Here is a 20,137-nt window from a genome sequence, read left to right on the forward strand (position 1 = left end):
TTAAGATATACACACAACATTGTATAAAGTAAATAATTAGCAAGGACCTACTATATAACCCAGGAAGATATGCAATGTACTCTGTACTAATCTATATGGGAAAAGAATCTGAAAAATAATTGGTGTACTTATATGTATAACTGAATCACTGTGCTGTATACCTGACCTAACACAGCATTGTAAATCAGCTATACTTCAATATAAAACTAAATTTTTTTTATAAGTAAATGTATTTAGCTTAATGATTTCAATGAAGTCTCTGTTTCCTGGAATATATGAAATCACCTATTTTATTTTGGTTTTATTTTAATTGAAAAGCTCACTTAAAACAATTATGAAAACTTTTAGGTTAGAAGCTGCATGAACTATACTTTTAAAAATAGAAAGATGCTACAGTAATTTTCATATTTTTATTAAACCATTAACTCCTTTTTACTGTACCTTATCTGGCTACATTTTATTTGCATGATTAGTTCCACAATCCCTTCTACTGATATTTGTTTTTTAACACTGCGTTACATTTTTTTAGTGCTAAGTCACTTCAGTCGTGTCTGACTCTTTGTGACCCCATAGGCTATAGCCCACCAGGTTCCACTGTCCATAGGATTCTCCAGGCGAGAATACTGGAGTGGCTTGCCATTCCCTCCTCCAGGGGATCTTCCGGACCCAGAATTGAATCTGCATCTCTCATGTCTCCTGCATTGGCAGGCGAGTTCTTTACCACTAGTGTCACCTGGGAAGCCCAAAACGCAGTAAAAAACACCTAACATTTACCATCTTAACCACTATAAAGTGTATAGAATAGTAGTGTTGACTCTATGATATCTATTGTGCAACAGATTTCTAGAATTTTTTCACTTTACCTCCTCCTCCTAGCCCCCAAAACCACCATTCTACTTTCTGCTTCTGAAAATTTGGCTATTTTAGATAACCTTGTATAAATGAAATCATACAGTATTTCTCTTTTTATTACTGGCTTATTTCACTTGGCATGATGTCCTTAAAGTTTATCCATGTTGTAACATAGCACAGAATTTCCTTCTTTTTTAAGGCTGGATAATATTCCATCATCTGTATTAATTTACTTTCTTTATCCATTCATCTGTCAATAGACATTTAGGTTGCCTCCACCTCTTGGCTACTGCAGTGCACATGAGTGTATCAATATCTATTCGGGATCCTGTTTTCAGTTGTTTAGGATATATAACTAGGAGTGGGATTTGTAGATCATATAGTAATTAAACTTTTGAGTTTTGAAGAATCTGTGTACTGTTTTCCATAGCAGCTACACCATTTCACATTCTCAACAACAGTGCAGAAGGCTTCCAATTTCCCCACGACCTACTCACTGCTTGTGATTTTCTGTTTTGTTGACAGTGGCCATCCTAATGGATGTGAAGTGATATTTCCTTGTGATTTTGATTTGCCTTTCCATGATAATTAGTGATGGTTGAGTATCTTTGCATATACTTATTGATCTTTCACATGTAACCTTCATAGAGATATCTAAGTCTCTTGTCCTTTTCTCAGTCTTATTGTTTTCATTTTAAAATTTATTTATATATTCTCAATAATAATCCTTTATCATATATATAGCTTATACATTTTCTGTCTTATTACATACTAGACTTTTTACTCTGACAGTTATTTTCTTTACTATACTATTTTTAAAGACGTATGACATACATATGTAGTACTATATGTCTATTTTAACTTTTATTGCCTGTACTTTTGGTGTCATATCAAAGAAATCATTGCTAAATTCAGTGTCATAAAACTCTTCTATGTTTTAATCTAGGAGTTTTATTGTTTCAAATTTTATGGTCAACCTTGTCAGGAGTAGTTAGACCATATATGTGAGGGTTTATTTCTAGGCTCTCTATTCTATTCAATTGATGTTTATATGTTCTATCATCTGTCTTTATGCCAGTGCCATACTGTTTTCACTTACTATCACCTTGTAACATGTTTTGAAATCAAGAAGTATGGTACTTCCAGCTTTCATATTCTTTCTAAAGATTGTTTAGACTATTCAGAATCTTTTCAGATTCCATATGAATTTTAGAATTTTTTTTCTTTTTCTGCAAAAAGGTCATTAGGATTTTGATATGGGTTGCATTGATCTATAGATTACTTTGGGTATTATGGAAATTTTAACCATATTAGGTCTTTCTGTTCATGAACACAGGATGTCTTTCCATTTGATTGTATTGTCTTAAATTTATTTCAACAGTGTTTTTTGGTTTTCAGTATACAATTCTTCACTTCCTTGGTGAAGTTTACTTCTAAATATTTTATTCTCTTTGATGCTGTTGCAAATGCGATTGCTTTCCTAATTTCCTTTTAGGATTATTCATTGTTTGTGTTGTTGTTTAGTTCACTAATTCATGTTCAGCTCTTTTGTCACCCCATGAACTGTAGCCCGCCAGAATCTTCTGTCCATGGGATTTCGCAGGGAAAATTACTGGAGTGGCTAACAATTTCCTTCTCCAGGGGATCTTCCCAGCCCAGGGATCCTGAATTGCCAGGTGAATTTTTTACCACTAAGACACCAGGGAACCCCCATTGTTAGGGTACATAAATGCAACTGATTTTTGTGTGTTAATCTTGGGTCTTATAGCTTATTCATGTGTTTATTAGTTCTAAGAGGGTTTTAGTGGAGTCTTTAGGGTTTTCTACATTTTAAGGTCATTTCACATGAAAGTGAGATAAATTTGTTTCTTCTTTTCCAATTTTGTTGCTTTTTGTTTCTTTTACTTTCCGGATTGTTAGGCTATTGCAAAAGCCCTACCTGTTAACAATTCTAGGTCTAGTTTGAATAGAAGTGACAATATATTGCATACTTCCTTTGTTCATCAGCTTACAGTGAACAATTTTGGTTTTTCAGCATTGGGAATGATGTTAGCTGAGGGTTTTTCAGGATGGCCTTTATTATGTTGAGGTACATTCCTTCTAAACCTAATTGGTTGAAAGATTTTATCATTATACAGTATTCAAATTTTCAACTGAATTTTCTGCATCAGTTGAGATGATTGTGTAGTTTTTGTTCTTTTCAATGGTTGTTGTTGTACATCACTCAGTTGTGTTCTGCTCTGTGATCCCATGGACGGTAGCACACCAGGCTTCCTTCTCCTTCACCATCTCGGAGCTTGCTTAAACTCATGTCCACTGAGTTGGTAATACCATGGAACCACCTCTTCCTCTGTCGTCAACTTCTCCTCCTGCCTTCAGTCTTTCCCAGCATCAGTCAGCTTTTTGCATCAGGTGGCCAAAGTATTGAAGCTTCAGTTTCAGCATCAGTCCTTCCAATGAATATTTAGTACCAATTTCCTTTAGGGTTGACTGGTTTGATCTCCTTGCTGTCCAAGGGACTCTCAAGACTCTTCTCCAGCACCACAGTTGGAAGGCATCAGTTCTTCACTGCTCAAACTTTTTTATTGTCAATCTCTCACATCCATACCTGACTACTGGAAAATCATAGCTTTGACTATATGGACTTTTGTGGGCAAAATAATGTCTCTGGTTTTTAATACACTGTCTAGGTTTGTCATAACTTTTCTTCCAAGGAGAAGTCTCTTTTAATTTCATAGCTTCAGTCACCATCCACATTGATTTTGGAGCCCCCACAAAAAATAAAGTATATGACTATTTTCATTGTTTCCCCATCTATTTGCCCTAAAGTGATGGGACCGGATGCCATGATCTTAGTTTTCTGCATGTTGTGTTTTAAGCCAGCTTTTTCCACTCTCCTCTCACTTTCATCAAGAAGCTCTTTAATTCCTCTTCACTTTCTGCCATAAGGGTGGTTCCTATACATATCTGAGATTATGATATTTCTCCAAGCAATCTTGATTGTAGCTTGTGATTCATCCAGCATGATATTTCACATGATGTACCCTGCATATACATTAAATAAACAGGGTAGTAATATATATTTTGCATAGGAAGCTGGGATGTTAGGTCGATGAATCAAGGCAAATTGGAAGTCATCAAACAGAAGATGGCAAGAGTGAATGTCGACATTCTAGGAATCAGTGAGCTAAAATGGACTGGAATGGGTGAATTTCACTCAGATGACCATTATATCTAGTACTGTGGGCAGGAATCCCTTAGAAGAAATGGAATAGCCATCATGGTCAACAAAAGAGTCCAAAATGCAGTACTAGATGCAATCTCAAAAATGACAGAATGATCTCTGATTGTTTCCAAGGCAAACCATTCAATATCACGGTAATCCAAGCCTATGCCCTAACCAGTAATGCTGAAGAAGCTGAAGTTCAATGGTTCTATGAAGACCTACAAGACCTTTTAGAACTAACACCCAAAAAAGATGTCCTTTTCATTAGAGGGGACTGGAATGCAAAAGTAAGAAGTCAAGAAACACCTGGAGTAACAGGCAAATTTGGCCTTGGAGTATGGAATGAGCAGGGCAAAGGCTAATACAGTTTTGCCAAGAGAACACACTGGTCATAGCAAACACCCTCTTCAGCAACACAAGAGAAGACTCTACACATGGACATCACCAGATGGTCAACACAGAAATCAGATTGATCATATTCTTTGCAGCCAAAGATGGAGAAGTTCTATACAGTCAGCAAAAACAAGACCAGGAGCTGACTGTGGCTCAGATCATGAACTCCTTATTGCCAAATTCAGACTTAAACTGAAGAAAGTAGGGAAAACCACTATACCATTCAGGTATGACCTAAATCAAATCCCTTATGACTATACAGTGGAAGTGACAAATAGATTTAAGGGACTAGATCTGATAGACAGAGAGCCTGATGAACTATGGACAGAGGTTCGTGACATTGTACAGGAGACAGGGATTAAGACCATCCCCATGGAGAAAAAATGCAAAAAGACAAAATGGTTGTCTGAGAAGACCTTACAAATAGCTGTGAAGAGAAGCGAAAAGCAAATGAGAAAAGGAAAGATATTCCCATTTGAATGCAGAGTTCCAAAGAATAGCAAGGAGAGATAAGAAAGCCTTCTTCAGTGATCAATGCAAAGAAATAAAGGAAAACAACAGAATGGGAAAGACTAGAGATCTTTTCAAGAAAATTAGAGATACCAAGGGAACATTTCACACAAAGATGGGTTTGATAAAGGACAGAAATGGTATGGACCTAACAGAAGCAGAAGATATTAAGAAGAGGTGGCAAGAATACACAGAAGAACTGTACAAAGAAGATCTTCATGACCCAGATAATCACAGTGGTGTGATCACTAACCTAGGTCCAGACATCCTGGAATGTGAAGTCAAGTGGGCCTTAGAAAGCATCACTACGAACAAAGTTAGTGGAGATGATGGAATTCCAGTTGAGCTATTTCAAATCCTGAAAGATGATGCTGTGAAAATGCTGCACTCAATATGCCAGCAAATTTGGAAAACTCAGCAGTGGCCACAGGATTGGAAAAGGTCAGTTTTCATTCCAATCCCTAAGAAAGGCAATCCCAAAGAATGCTCAAACTACCACACAATTGTACTCATCTTACACTCTAATAAAGTAATACTCAAAATTCTCCAAGTCAGGCTTCAGCAATACGTGAACCGTGAACTTCCAGATGTTCAAGCTGGTTTTAGAAAAGGCAGAGGAACCAGAGATCAAATTGCCAATATCCGCTGGATCATCGAAAAAGCAAGAGGGTTCCAGAAAAAACATCTATTTTTGCTTTATTGACTACGCCAAAGCCTTCAACTGTGTGGATCACAATAAACTGTGGAAAATTCTGAAAGAGATGGGAATACCAGACCACCTGACCTGCCTCTTGAGAAACCTACATGCAGGTCAGGAAGCAACAATTAGAACTGGACATGGAACAACAGACTGGTTCCAAATAGGAAAAGGAGTATGTCAAGGCTGTATATTGTCACCCTGCTTACTTAACTTATATTCAGAGTACATCATGAGAAACACTGGGCTGGAAGAAGCAAAAGCTGGAATCAAGATTGCCAGGAGAAATATCAATAACCTCAGATATGCAGATGACACCACCCTTATGGCAGAAAGTGAAGAGGAACTAAAAAGTCTCTTGATGAAAGTTAAAGAGGATAGTGAAAAAGTTGGCTTAAAGCTTAACAGTCAGAAAACTGAGATCATGGAATCTGGTCCCATCACTTCATGAGAAATAGATGGGGAGACAGTGGAAACAGTGTCAGATTTTATTTTGGGGGGCTCCAAAATCACTGCAGATGGTGGTTGCAGCCATGAAATTAAAAGATGCTTACTCCTTTGAAGGAAAGTTATGACCAACCTAGATAGCTTATTAAGAAGCAGAGACATTACTTTGCCAACAAAGGTCCGTCTAGTCAAGGCTATGGTTTTTCCAGTGGTCATGTATGGATGTGAGAGTTGGACTGTGAAGCAAGCTGAGCAGTGAAGAATTGATGTTTTTGAACTATGGTGTTGGAGAAGACTCTTGAGAGTCCCTTGAACTGCAAGGAGATCCAACCTGTCCATCCTAAAGGAGATCAGTCCTGGGTGTTCATTCGAAGGACTGAAGCTGAAGCTGAAACTCCAGTACTCTGGCCACCTCATGCAAAGAGTTGACTCATTGGAAACGACCCTGATGCTGGGAGGAATTGGGGGCAGGAGGAGAAGGGCACGACAGAGGATGAGATGGTTGGATGGCATCACCAACTTGATGGGCATGAGTTTGAGCAAACTCCGGGAGTTGGTGATGGACAGGGAGACCTGGCGTGCTGGATTCAATGGGGTCGCAAAGAGTTGGACACGACTGAGTGACTGAGCTGAACTGAGGTGAATATAGCCTTGACATACTCCTTTCCCAATTTTGAACCAGTTCATTATTCCATATCTGGTTCTAACTGTTCCTTCTTGACCTGCATAAAGATTTCTCAAGAGGCAGATAGTCTGGTATTCTCACCTGTTAAGAGTTTTCTACAATTTGTTGTAATCCACACAGTCAAAGGCTTTGCCATAGTCAGTGAAGCAGAAGTTGATACTTTTCTGGAATATTCTTGTTTTTTCCTTTGACCCAAAGAATGTTGGCAATTTGATCTCTGTTTCCTCTGGCTTTTCTAAGTGTAGCTTGAACATCTGGAAGTTCTTTGTTCACATGCTGTTGAAGCCTGGCTTCAAGGATTTTGAGCATTACTTTGCTAGCGTGTGAGATGAGCACAATTGTGCAGCAGTTTGAAGACTGATTGGCATTGCCTTTCTTTGGGATTGGAATGAAAACTGCCTATTTCCAGTTCTGTGGCCACTGCTGAGTTTTCCAAATTTGCTGTCATATTGAGTGCAGCACTTTCACAGCATCATCTTTCAGGATTTGAAATAGCTCAACTGGAATTCCATCACCTCCACTAGTCTATTCGTAATTTTGCTTTATCAGGCCGACTTGACTTCACATTCCAGGATGTCTGGACCTAGGTTAGTGATCACATCATTGTGGATATCTGGGTCATGAAGATCTTCTTTGTACAGTTCTTCTGTGTATTTTTGCCACTTCTTCTTAATCTCTTCTGCTTCTGTTAGGTCTATACCATTTCTGTGCTTTATTGTGTCCGTCTTTGCATTAATTGTTCCCTTGGTATCTCTAATTTCTTGGAATGGATCTCTAGTCTTTCCCATTCTATTCTTTTTCTCTGCATCGATGACTGAGGAAGGGTTTCTTATCTCTCCTGCTGTTCTTTGGAACTGTGCATTCAGATGGATATATCTTTCCTTTTCTCCTTTGCTTTTGCTCTCTTTTTTACTCAGTGCTTTGTAAGGCCTCCTCAGCCAACCATTTTGCCTTTTTCACTTCTTTTTCTTGGGAATGGTTTTAATCACAGCCTCCTATACAATGTGATGAACCTCTATCCATAGTTCTTCAGGCACTGTGTGTATCAGTTGATCTAATCCCTTGAATCTATTTGTCACTTCCACTGTATAGTCATAAGGGATTTGATTTAGGTCTTACCTGAATGGTGTAGTGGTTTTCCCTACTTTCTTAATTTAAGTCTGAGTTTGGCAATAAGGAATTCATGATCTGAGCCACAGTAGCTCCCGGTCTTGTTTTTGCTGACTGTATAGAGCTTCCCCATCATTGGCTACAAAGAATATAATCGATCAGATTTTGATGTTGACCATCTGATGATGTCCATGTGTAGCGTCTTCTCTTGTGTTGTTGGAAGAGGGTGTTTGCTGTGACCAGTGTGTTCTCTTGGCAAAACTCTTGTTAGCCTTTGCCCTGCTTCATTTCATACTCTGACACCAAACTTACCTGTTACTCCAGGTATCTCTTGACTTCCTACTTTTGCATTCCAGTCCCCTATGATGAAAGAGACATCTTGTTTTGGTGTTAGTTGTAGAAGGTCTTGTAAGTCTTCGTAGAACCATTGAACTTCATCTTCTTTGACTTCAGTGGTTTGGGCATAGCCTTGTGTTACTGTGATACTGAATGGTTTGCCTTGGAAACAAATAGAGATCATTCTGTCATTTTTGAGATTGTACCCAAGTACTGCATTTCAGACTCTTTTGTTGACTATGAGGGCTACTCCATCTCTTCTAAGGGATTCTTGCCCACAGTAGTAGATATATTGTCCTCTGAGTTAAATTCACCCATTTAATGGGTTTGGTCCATTTTAGTTCACTGATTCCTAAAATGTCGACGTTCACTCTTGCCATCTCCTGTTTGACCACTTCCAATTTACTCTGATCCATGGACCTAACTTTCCAGGTTCCTATGCAGTATTGCTCTTTACAGCATTGGACCTTGCTTCCATCATGTCACATCCACAACTGGGTGTTGTTTCGCTTTGACTCTATTTCTTCATTTTCTCTGGAGTTTTTTCTCCGCTCTTCTGCAAAGCGGGCACCTACCAACCTGGGGAGTTCATCTTTCAGTGTCATATCCTTTTGCCTTTTCATGTTGTTGGGAGAGTGGTTTAATTTCCTTGGTTCTGTTGCACCGCAACAAAGATTTGAAATGGTGAACCAGTGTTACATCTTGTTTACGGCTCAGAGCTTTATTCGGCAAACAAAGAATCGTATGCCCTCAAGGCGTGAGGGCAGGTCACCCCCAAGGAGAGGCCTCAGCCTGATTTGACTCCCTCTTTTATAAGTTTTTTCCTTCCCCCTCACTTGCTCTGTGCAAATTAGGACTCGCCAGGAAGGGAATGTGTTTGTTTCGCCTGAGTTTCTCATTCCATCCATGGATTTTCTTCTGTTCCATTTTCACATGCTTTCCCCTGTGTCTTTTATCCACTGCTATTTTGGACTCCTGTTTCCTATTTTAACTACCTACCAATACTGTTCACGGGATTCTAAAGGGAAGAACACTGAAGTGGTTTGCTATTCCCTTCTCCAGTGGACCATGTTTTGTCAGAACTCTCCACCATAACCCATCTGTCTTGAGTGGCCATACACAGCTTGGCTCATAGTTTCTTTGAGTTAGACATGCTGTGATCAATGTGATCAGTTTGGTTAGTTTTCTGTGATTGTGATTTTCATTCTGTCTGACCTCTGAAGTATAAGGATAAGAAGCTTGTGGAAACTTCCTGATAGGAGGGACTGGCTATGGGGTAATCTGGATCTTGCTCTGATTGTGGGGGGAGGGCATGCTCAGTAAATCTTTAGTCCAATTTTCTGTTGATGGGCAGGGCTGTGTTCCCTCCCAGTTGTTAGGCCTGAGACCAAACTATGATAGGTGACCTCCTCCAAAAGGATTTATGCCAGCACTCCCCACAACTCCCAAGAATGTTGTATTCAATGTCCCTGACCCTGTGGTACGCCACTGTCAGCCCACACCTCCACCGGAGACTCCTGGATGCTCACAGGCAAGTCTGGCTCAGTCTCTTTTGGGGTCACTGCTCCTTTCTCCTGGGTCCTGGTGTGCACAGGGTTTGTTTGTGCCCTCTAAGATTCTGTTTCCCCAGTCCTGTGGGAGTTCTGTAATCAAATCCCACTGGCCTCCAAAGTCAAATTCCCTGGGGGTTGTCAGTCTCTTTGCCGATCCCCAGGCTGGGAAATCTGTTGTGGGCCGTAGAACTTTTAGAAAAGTGTGAAAACTTCTTTTTAGGTACATATATTATAATTGTTATATATCCTCCTGGTGAATTGACCCTTTTATCATTAACTAATGTTCTTCTTTGTCCCTTATTATAGTTTTTGCTTAAAGCCTGTTTTGTCAATAGAAATAGATCCATTCCTGCTCTCTGTGGGTTACCATCTCTAAGGAGTATCATTTTACTTCTTTCACTTTCAGCCTGTCCCTGAACTTATACCTAAAGTGAATCTCTTGTAAAGAGATGCACTGCATGTTGTCCTCACTTTTTTACTCTCTTTAAGAAATGGGTCATGTACCCTATGCTACTTTAAGCCTTTTTAAAAATGTGAAGAATAACTTGAGCCTTCTTTGAATAAAGAACTCTACACATTTTAAAATGTTTTAGGTTCTGACTAGCACAAATCTCAAGGACAAGAAAGAACTTTATTACTTTAGTCATGAAATCCATTTAGCTGTAAGATCTGCTTTTCTAGCAGTGAATACAAATGTGAACCCAGCCAGGAAGCATTAGTAGATCACAAAGTCTGACATGACACACACGGGGCCAGCTACTCACTTATGCAAATTAGAACAAGTTGATGGAATAAATTAAAGTAATTTTGCACACTGCATATTTTTTAAAAGGAACTACTGCATAATGTGTATTTGCTTGCTTTTCCTTCACTAAATATTTGGATACTGTGATACTGACATTATATTTTAAAACTTGGTCAAAAGTATAATTTTTTTGGTATATTGTCAGTGTCATTCAAATGTGTGTTATCACTAAAATGTGCCAAACATAATGTACTCAGGATACATAAATGCTGGATACTAATATTGTCATCCTTGAACTAAAATCTTATGGAAGGAGACATACATAGTATTAATGGGTGCTGTGATAGGGCTAGTATATATTAGTAACACAAAGTGAAAGGGGTACTCACATAAATGTGATGAGAACATCCATCTCCATAAATACATTAAGGCATATCCCTTCCCAAATGTATTCTAAATAAAGATATTACACATATGAACACACAGTTGCTCTCCCTGCTACATATACATAGTCCAGTTCAGTTGCTCAGTCGTGTCTGACTCTTTGCAACTCCATGAACCACAGCACTCCAGGCCTCCCTGTCCATCACCAACTCCCAGAGTCCACCTGAGCTCATGTCCATTGAGTCAGTGATGCCATCCAACCATCTCATCCTCTGTTGTCCCCTTCTTCGCTTGAGGTGGCCAAAGTACTGGAGTTTCAGCTTCAGCATCAGTCCTTCCAATGAACACCCAGGACTGATCTCCTTTAGGATGGACTGGTTGGTTCTCCTTGCAGTCCAAGGGCCTCTCAAGAGTCTTCTCCAACACCACAGTTCAAAAGCATCAATTCTTCAGCACTCAGAATTCTTTATATTCCAACTCTCACAGCCATACATGACCACTGGAAAAACCATAGCCTTGACAGACCTTTGTTGGCAAAGTAATGTCTTTGCTTTTTAATATGCTGTCTAGGTTGGTCATAACTTTCCTTCCAAGGAGCAAACTTGTTTTAATTTCTTGGCTGCAGTCACCATCTGCAGTGATTTTGGAGCCCAAGAAAGTAAAGTCTGACACTGTTTCCCCATCTGTTTGCTATGAAGTGATGGGACCAGACACCACGATCTTAGTTTTCTGAATGTTGAGCTTTAATCGAACTTTTTCACTCTCCTCTTTCACTTTCATCAAGAGGCTTTTTAGTTCTTCTTCATTTTCTGCCATAAGGGTGGTGTCATCTGCATATCTGAGGTTACTGATATTTCTCCCAGCAATCTTGATTCCAACTTGTGCTTCATCCAGCCCAGTGTTTCTTGTGATGTACTCTGCATATAAGTTAACCCTAACACATACACACATACTTACCAAAAGCCATAAGGTGGAATTCATCTTCTAGGAACCTTCTCCACCAGACTGATTGAGTGACAGACTAAATACCCTACAGAAAGTAATTTATCTAAGCCACTTGGCTCTCCACAGCCCAGTTTCCTGAGGCTAAAATCTCCACAAGCCCAAACACAAAGAGAACTTCATAAATATCTTAACAAAGTATAAATTCCTATTTGGAATCCTCACATCTGTATATTCCAATAAATTACTCACTTATACATCTTCTAAAATAATACAGTTTCTGTATAATATCAATTTACCTAACAGTTGTTAAAATTAGCATTTTATAATCTTTTGGTTTTATTTATAGCAGGATAACAGGGTTATAAACAAGACCAGAATAAAGGGGTAGACTGAATTTGGGCAATGTGTAAATACTTTTGTTTCAGATAAACTCCCTGAACTCAAATATATTCATTCCTGAGAAGGAAACTTGTGTCTATGTCCTAGGACTGTCCTGTGGGAAAAATCTCTATATTTTATTTTATTTTTTTTCTTTTTGTTGGTGACACACGAGCATTTCCCCCAACTCCAGTGTTTTATACATACACACACACACACACACACACACACACACACATATGTATGACAAGATATATATATGTATGTATATAGTATTTCTGGGAATCCTGTCAGATCTGCTAATATAATTAGTCCCTAGCATCAATTCACAGTTAATCCCATCTACCCTCATTTGGTCCCCTGATCACTTCTGTTCATGGAAAAACAGGAAAAAGTCAGTTTGCAAAGGAAGTTTGGCATTTAGAGCTTACTTCTATATCCTGTATATCTTATCTTCAGCTGACTCATTAATATTAAATGAAATAAATAACAGTGAACCAGCCTTCATTGTTTGCAAACACACTCCTGTAAAGAATATTAAAAACAAATTACTTTGCTGTTGTTTTTTTTTTTACTATTTGATGTTAGACTGGATACCATGAAACTTCATGAGTATTTAAGAATTTTGTTATCTGACATTGCTAAATACAAGAGAGATGGGTTAAAATGTTATCCCACTCAGAATATGTTTATAGTCTCTCTGCTACTAAATATTCCTGCAAGTGTGGTACACTTGGTATTTTTTTTTCCTGGTGAAATCTTGTGTGCAAAGATTATCTCATTAGAGAAACCATTTTCACAAAGAATGTGAGGTTTGACAAGATTCTACAATATTGGAATTATATAATTTTGATGATATAGACATTTTAGAAAACCATATGGCAGTAACTTTAAAAAATTAAACATGCTTTTACCACATGAGCAAGCAATTCTACTCATACTCGAGACATGTGAAAATATGTGTCATCCAGAATGTATGCATACCAGTTATTCATAATAGGCAAATATGGAATACCTACTCAAAATCATAAAAACTAAAAATCAGAAGAAATATTGCTCATTGAAATGATGAGTAGATCAGAAATTGCATGTCATGAAATGATACTTAGCTATAAAAACGAACAGGATGGATGCATCTCAGAAGCATTATGGTATATGAATTAAATACAAATGTGTGTGTACTGTATGATTTTATTCAAATGAAATTCTTAAAAGGCATAGTTACAGTGACAACCTGTCTGGTTTCCTGGAACCATGGAGATGGGAAAGGATCAAGTATAAAGAGTCTTAAGGAAACTGGAGGGCTGTCTGAGTTTGGTGGTACAGTTACCGAAAGCTTTCGACTACTGACTTAAAAGTGATGAATTTTATTAACTATAAATATTGCCTTAAACAACAAAAAAGATGGAAAAATTAAGTGAGTTTGTCTTGATACCTGTTATGAGTTCCCCAGAGTAGTAAATGATTTATGGAAGAACAGGTGCTTTATTTCATATCAAGAAAGAAGAAACAGCTCAAATACAATAAAATCTTTAAATTTCTATATAATAGAAGGTGTAAAACACTTTATACATCTTGGATAAAATCATGTGCAAGAAACATCTGGTTCAGTTTTATAGGTTTATACTTATAGGTATTTTTTGTAGCTTATAAATATAATTATTTTGTAAACTTATTTGTGAGTGAACTATATTGGTGAGATATTTCAAAATGCAAATGTGTTCCTTATATCTAGCATATTGAGATAAAGAAGTGGCCTGAAAATCTCTTTTGTTAAAATGAATGATGGTCAGTAATTAGCAACATTTATTGATATTTAATTTCTGCTTGTTTTCATTCTATACTACTTACCAGTCATTCATCCTAATGAATTTTGAAAAAGTTAAAAAAAAAATGCCAAGACAGCACTTTGCAAGAAATGTATCTGGTCTCTTAGATAGCAAAAATGTTAAGTCCACCTTGAGATAAATGGATTATATTCCTTTAAAGATTGCCTGAAGGTTTGAATTCACAATACATCTATCTCACAGGTGAATCAGATTTAAGTAATCGAAAGCTTGTCAACGCTATTGCTTTTCTATCTTTCCTGCATTGAAAATAGTAACAGTCAGCAATAGCTTTTTCCCTCTAAAGTTTTCTAGTTCCAGGTAGGGTGTATTTATAACAAGAAATCAACTATATCTTTCCATGAATACTACTTCAGGATCATGTTTTAAATCTGTTTGTGCAGTTTCTATGTCTTTGCCTAGATACATTTATTAAAAATGGCATCACAACATTTACTGCACATAGGAATTAATATTCCTTTTCAACCCTTTCTCCTTTTAATCATAATTATTTTGTTTCAGAAATTATACTGTCGTCAATTCCAAAATCATCGTGGTCACCATAAGGCCTGAACCCAAAACAACTGATTCATTCCTGGAGATAGAGCTAGCTCATTTGGCTAATGTAAGTATCATTCATTTAGCTTTGAGTTTCTTATAGAATTGACCTTTTAAAGAGGTTAATAGTCATTCTGTTGACTAATAAGACCAAAACACATTTTCTAAACTCTTCAGAGTTGCAAATGAATTTATCTGTTATGAAGATATGTTATATAAAAACGAGATGACATATTATCCTATATTTTTGTTCCTAATAAAACTCTCAGTTTCTCCAATATAATGCTTAATAGTTTGTCAGTGCCTACATCTTTATTGGGCTCTAAACTAGGCAATGGGGGGTGTCAAGATGGGAACCAATCTCGCTCCCTAGTGAGGAAGACTATGATGTAAGATGCATGCAGCACCAGAAGCTACAGACGTAATGCAAAGGGGAGTGCTGTCCTGCAGGGTACCCCAGGGTTGGAGAGTGGGGGGAGTGGCTTTTTAAAGTTCTACACTCAGGATCAGAGGAGGCTACTTGTAACTGCCTGGGTGTTGCAGTGATCAAAAGCCAAATCTTCCATCTAGAATGACAAGAATTCATCCAACTGCAACTGAAATTCTTCAGACCTTGTTTAGGCCATATACAGAAATTTAAAACATATACTTATCCTTTATACATTCACCTCAAATACCCAACTCATTGATTTCAGGGGCAAAGAAGGTAATTCCTATTAAGGCTGCCTTAATTGTGCTTTTACAATGCCTGCGTTCAAGTAAGACCATCTCCTATGTTGCACATACATAGTTCTTTTTTTATTGTTCCTTGCAAATTTTCTATGTACTTGGCTTTTACAGACAATTAATGAAAGCACAAAGTGATTGTTATTTCCCCAAAGTGAATGACATAATGGAATTTATTCTATCCTTTAGTTATAAAACCTGTACTTTTCCCAGTATTTTATAATTTCTGATGTTAAAGAACTCAGATTCATTTTATTAAAAAATGACTATCATTTTTCCTATAAACCAGTTTTTAAAAAGCTGTTCTGACTTCTTAGATTGTTTAATGAAAACCTCACATCTCTCAGCACTGATTTTTAAACATTATGATTAATATTTTAACTATCAGCTCTTTTCCCACTTTTGCCAAAATGTGTCCATACTGGTTCTGTCTAACTTTGACAATGTGTTTTATTTCTATTATATGTACTTCTTCATAACTTATAATGGCTCTAATATCACTACTGAATTGAAAACTAAGAGATACTTTCAATGTTATTTTTGAATAAGGAAATTGCTTCTTTGCTTGTTCAACATGTATTGTAAAATATTTATTTACATATTTGTCTATATATTTTTATCATGATAATGTCTATTGAGTTATAAGCACTGGTGAAGAATATTAAGACATATTAATTGACTCCATTGCTCCTTGTTTCTTAGGGAGAAAAACGTCTATAATTGAGCATTCACAAAACTTTCCTAAATAAAGATTAAATCACTATTGAGAACTCAAAGAACATGTTAATTAAATGGCATTTTTCTCATAAATTGAAGAAAGGTTAACTTTAAAATAGTGTTGATAAAACAGTCTCATTATTTCAATTGAATAGAACTATTTGAAATGAATATATTTGAGCTTTGAGTCACACTTTTCTGGCAGCATATTTTGTCAATTCAATTTCAAAGAGATACAGTGCATCTAAAAAGTTATTTTCTACATATGGAAACTAGAGTATATGGTCAATACATTTTATGAAGCCCCAGCTAGATTCTGGAGTGGCAGTGAGTCAGCATATAAGCGTGATGAGCAGATTACCACAAGTCACTGAGAATTGGTTCTTTCAGTATTTTGAGTAAGTGAGTTGACCAGATTTCCAAAACAATACTATCCCACCGCCAAAGGCCTGGTCTGAGAGAATATAGACAAATCTGTTATACAGAGGGGCTGAGGGAGAAGAAGAGACGTTTACTCTGGAGAAGAAATGCCTCGAGGCGTTCCCACACTTGTGGGTCCTGGGTCAGAGCAGCACCCACCTGTGCGTGTCCTCGGAGACATCTGACTCCAGGCCTCATGGCAGAGATGCTCTTGCTGCTTCATTGCTCATCTTTCGTCCACTTTATAAATCCCTCCCACACATACTTCTTCATGCTCTACTGCTTGAAGTTTCCATGCTTGTTGTGTTTATACTCACCATGCAGATTAGATTATATTAAAGACTTTATTGGTCACTGAGGGAAGGAATATATGTCTGATTTATTGAATGTCTTATAAAGTATATTCTTTATTTTCATTGATGAGATAGTCAAAAGAGCCTAAGCTGGCATAAAATATTCTTCACTAAAATGTATCTCAAACATGAAAATTAAAGTGGATTACAACAAACACAAGTTTGATTATAACTATATTGACACAGATATATTATCACTGGTATTGCCTTCAAAGTTGACCTGTTTCAGATATGACATCTTGCTAATATCATAGCTGTCTACTTTCACCTGTTTTCTTATACCAAATCTATCTGCTGCACTTTACTAAGCTCAGCAGAGAATAATGACTTACAAACTTTATCTGTTGCATATACCATGTGCAGGAAAAGGAAGAATGAAAATTAATAGTTCTAATGAGTCTAGGGAAAAGTCTGTTAGTGTTTGTCTTTTTTAAAAAAAGTGTTCTTTAAAAAAAAAAAAAACAGTCTTTTTAACAAATAGCATTTAAAGCATGTTATATATAATGAAACCCTTGGGAACTGGTAGGACTAGGTAATAGAACATGGAATCTTGAAATTCCATATTGTATTCAGCAAAGCCATTTGCAGTTTTAACCAGCTCATAAGTCATTGAAGAGTAAGATACTATTTTTAGTTCAGTTTTCTAGGCTCATGCCTTTATTATTATAATTTGCAGAGTCCACTTTTGTGGTCTTTAGCACTTGAACACAGCAATTGCTTGATTATTAGAAATACCAAATTTGCTTTTTGGAGAAAAGTAATTTTGTTTTCCCTATTATATTAGTATTGTTAGACTCCGTAATGTGCAAGGAAAGTTAATACATTTATTGAAAGTAATTATTGGGACCTAAATAAGGGGAGTCGAGTGGGTCTGTAAGTACACACATAAGGAAACACACATACACACACATACACCCACAAATAGGATGCCTTGGTGGGTGTCAGCAGGCCCTGACAGATCTGGGTCTGCTGAATTTCCAAGATATATAACATCCTTGTCTTTAAAGATGAGTTAGAAGAATTTTAGTTTTCTTGTGCTCTATCAGCTTTGCAAGACTGCAGTCCCCTTTTTCCAAACAAAATGTCTTAATAGAGTTCCATTTCTGGTAGAGGGATAGCTTGACCCACACTAGCCTGCAGTCTCTGCAGTCAGTTTTTGTCTTTACTTTTCTTTCTTTTCCTGAGTAATAGCTTTCGTGGTCCAGGTATGGTGAACCTGCTATCTTTCAGTATTAAGAAAAATCTACTGGGTTTATTTATAGTTCTCAAATTGGTCATATTTACAAATGATCTCATGGGAAGCGGGCTTGTAGGTTTTATTTTCTTTGCCACATTTGCTTGTATACTAATAGGATCTACCTAACAAATTAAGGAGTTTGTTTTATGTTTATAAACTAAAATTAGTCATGAGCCATGGCCTTTGTAAATCATCATGGAAAACACACTGGAAAACTGTGATGAATATGCTTTTTACCATTAGGGAGCATGAGAAACAATGAAGAGAAATCCCCACATTCATTAGTGGGTATTTTCATGAACAGCACAGGCCAATAACAATCCAAGGAATTGAAAATCACTTGGCAGAGCTTAAGAATGCATTCAGTCTATGGGTTTGTAATTTCCACAGAGAGAGATTTGTATCCCTTTACTTTTTAAGTTACTTTTCTACCCTAGCTTGTGTCCAGTTGGAAGAGATTTCTGATGTTTTGCCCGCCCAAAACTCTTGGTAGTTTTAATGGGAGAGTCTTGAAATGCTAACTAGACAAGCAGATTGATGGTTCTGCCAGGAGCTAAAATTGAGATAGAAATTATTCTCTAGCTACAGTTTTTTTGGTTATATCCTAAATTCCTAAACTTGAGTAAGCATTCTTCCCACTTATATTTCAAATTCAGTTTATTTTTATTCATAATACAGCATTGTTATTCTTCAAAATGGTTTTAGGCTAATTATGCTATTGTTGGAGCAAACATTTTCGGTTGAGTCAGGCATTTTGGGCATATGACTTAAAATGGTCCTTGTCAAATCTACTCAGTTATGCTATGGTAGTGTGACAGCAACCATAGACAGTATGTAAAAATGGGTGTGGTTCTGTTACAACAAAATATGATTTACCAAAGTAGGTAGCAAGCCAGATTCAGTCCCTGGAATGCATATATTATCACCACCTGTATGGTAAAGAGAATGTAACCCCACCAGGATGCCCACGTCCTAACCCCCATAACTTGTGAGTATATTTTAGGCCAAAAGGGAATTTGCAGATGTGATGAAGGGTAAGAATGCTGAGATGGGGCATATATCCTAAATTATGTGAGTTGGTCCAATTCACATGAACCTTTAAAACTGGAAAGCCTTTCTCAGCTATGGTCAGAGAGATGCAAGGTAGTAAGGACTCAACCTGCAATCGCTGACTTTGAAGATGAAGGAATACGACCGAAAGCCAAGGAAAATGGGCAGACTCTAAAAGCCGAAAACTAATAAAAATAAATGAAAAGAAAAAAAAAAAAAAAGCTGAAAACAAGCCCTGGTTGTTAACAAAGAAGAAAGCATGGACATCAGTCCTACAACTGCAGAAGCTCAATTCTGCTGAGACCTGAATGAACCTAGATGTGGATCCATCCCCAAATCCAGAAAGGACTGCAATCCTGTCAGCATTCCAGCCTTGTGAGTCTTTTGAGCAGAAATCCAGCTGAGTTCACAAAGACTCCTGACACAGAGAAACTGTGAGATAATAAATTTGTGTTGTTCTATGCTGCTAAGAGTGTGTTAATTCATAGTAGCAGCAATAGAAAACTAATAACCTGTATTTACATTAGAACATTGCAAAATCAAGTTTTATTATGAAAAAAAAATATATGTGTACCTTAACAGATAAACTACAATAATAATCATATATTTCTCAGTGAAAGTCAGTCAGCAACTACAGATTATCATGCTGATTATCATGCCAACAATGAATCACCAGACAGTGAGATGGCCACTGTAAGCTGGTGGTGGGATGTTAGGGAAAATTGGAGGATGCAGGAGCAACTCTGGCATTTGTAGATGTGTTGTACTCTTAAAGCAGCTGAGGAAACTTCTCTGCTGGCAGCTGATACATTGAAACTGTCCACAACAGTCCAGCCAGCTCTTGCCTTTGCCAGGACCCCATGAAAATACTGCTGGGACACGTTGTTACATCCTTTTGGATTTAAAAGAAGAAGGCAAAGCTGTATGCTATATCTATACCGAATCTAGTTAGCAATCACACATGAGGAAGACTAAGACATATACGTGGA

General features: G+C 37.3%; 1 protein-coding gene across 1 annotated transcript in view; it reads left to right on the plus strand.

Moving 5' to 3' along the window:
- ADGRB3 (adhesion G protein-coupled receptor B3) overlaps positions 1-20,137 on the plus strand; it is an 844,067-nt gene that overhangs the window by 453,835 nt on the left and 370,095 nt on the right. The window contains exon 14 of the mRNA XM_065911328.1: positions 14,610-14,712. Coding sequence (XP_065767400.1) covers positions 14,610-14,712 — 103 coding nt within the window. The remainder of the gene's footprint in view (positions 1-14,609; positions 14,713-20,137) is intronic.

Source organism: Muntiacus reevesi, chromosome 19, assembly GCF_963930625.1.
Source record: "Muntiacus reevesi chromosome 19, mMunRee1.1, whole genome shotgun sequence".
In the NCBI taxonomy this organism is placed as follows: domain Eukaryota; kingdom Metazoa; phylum Chordata; class Mammalia; order Artiodactyla; family Cervidae; genus Muntiacus; species Muntiacus reevesi.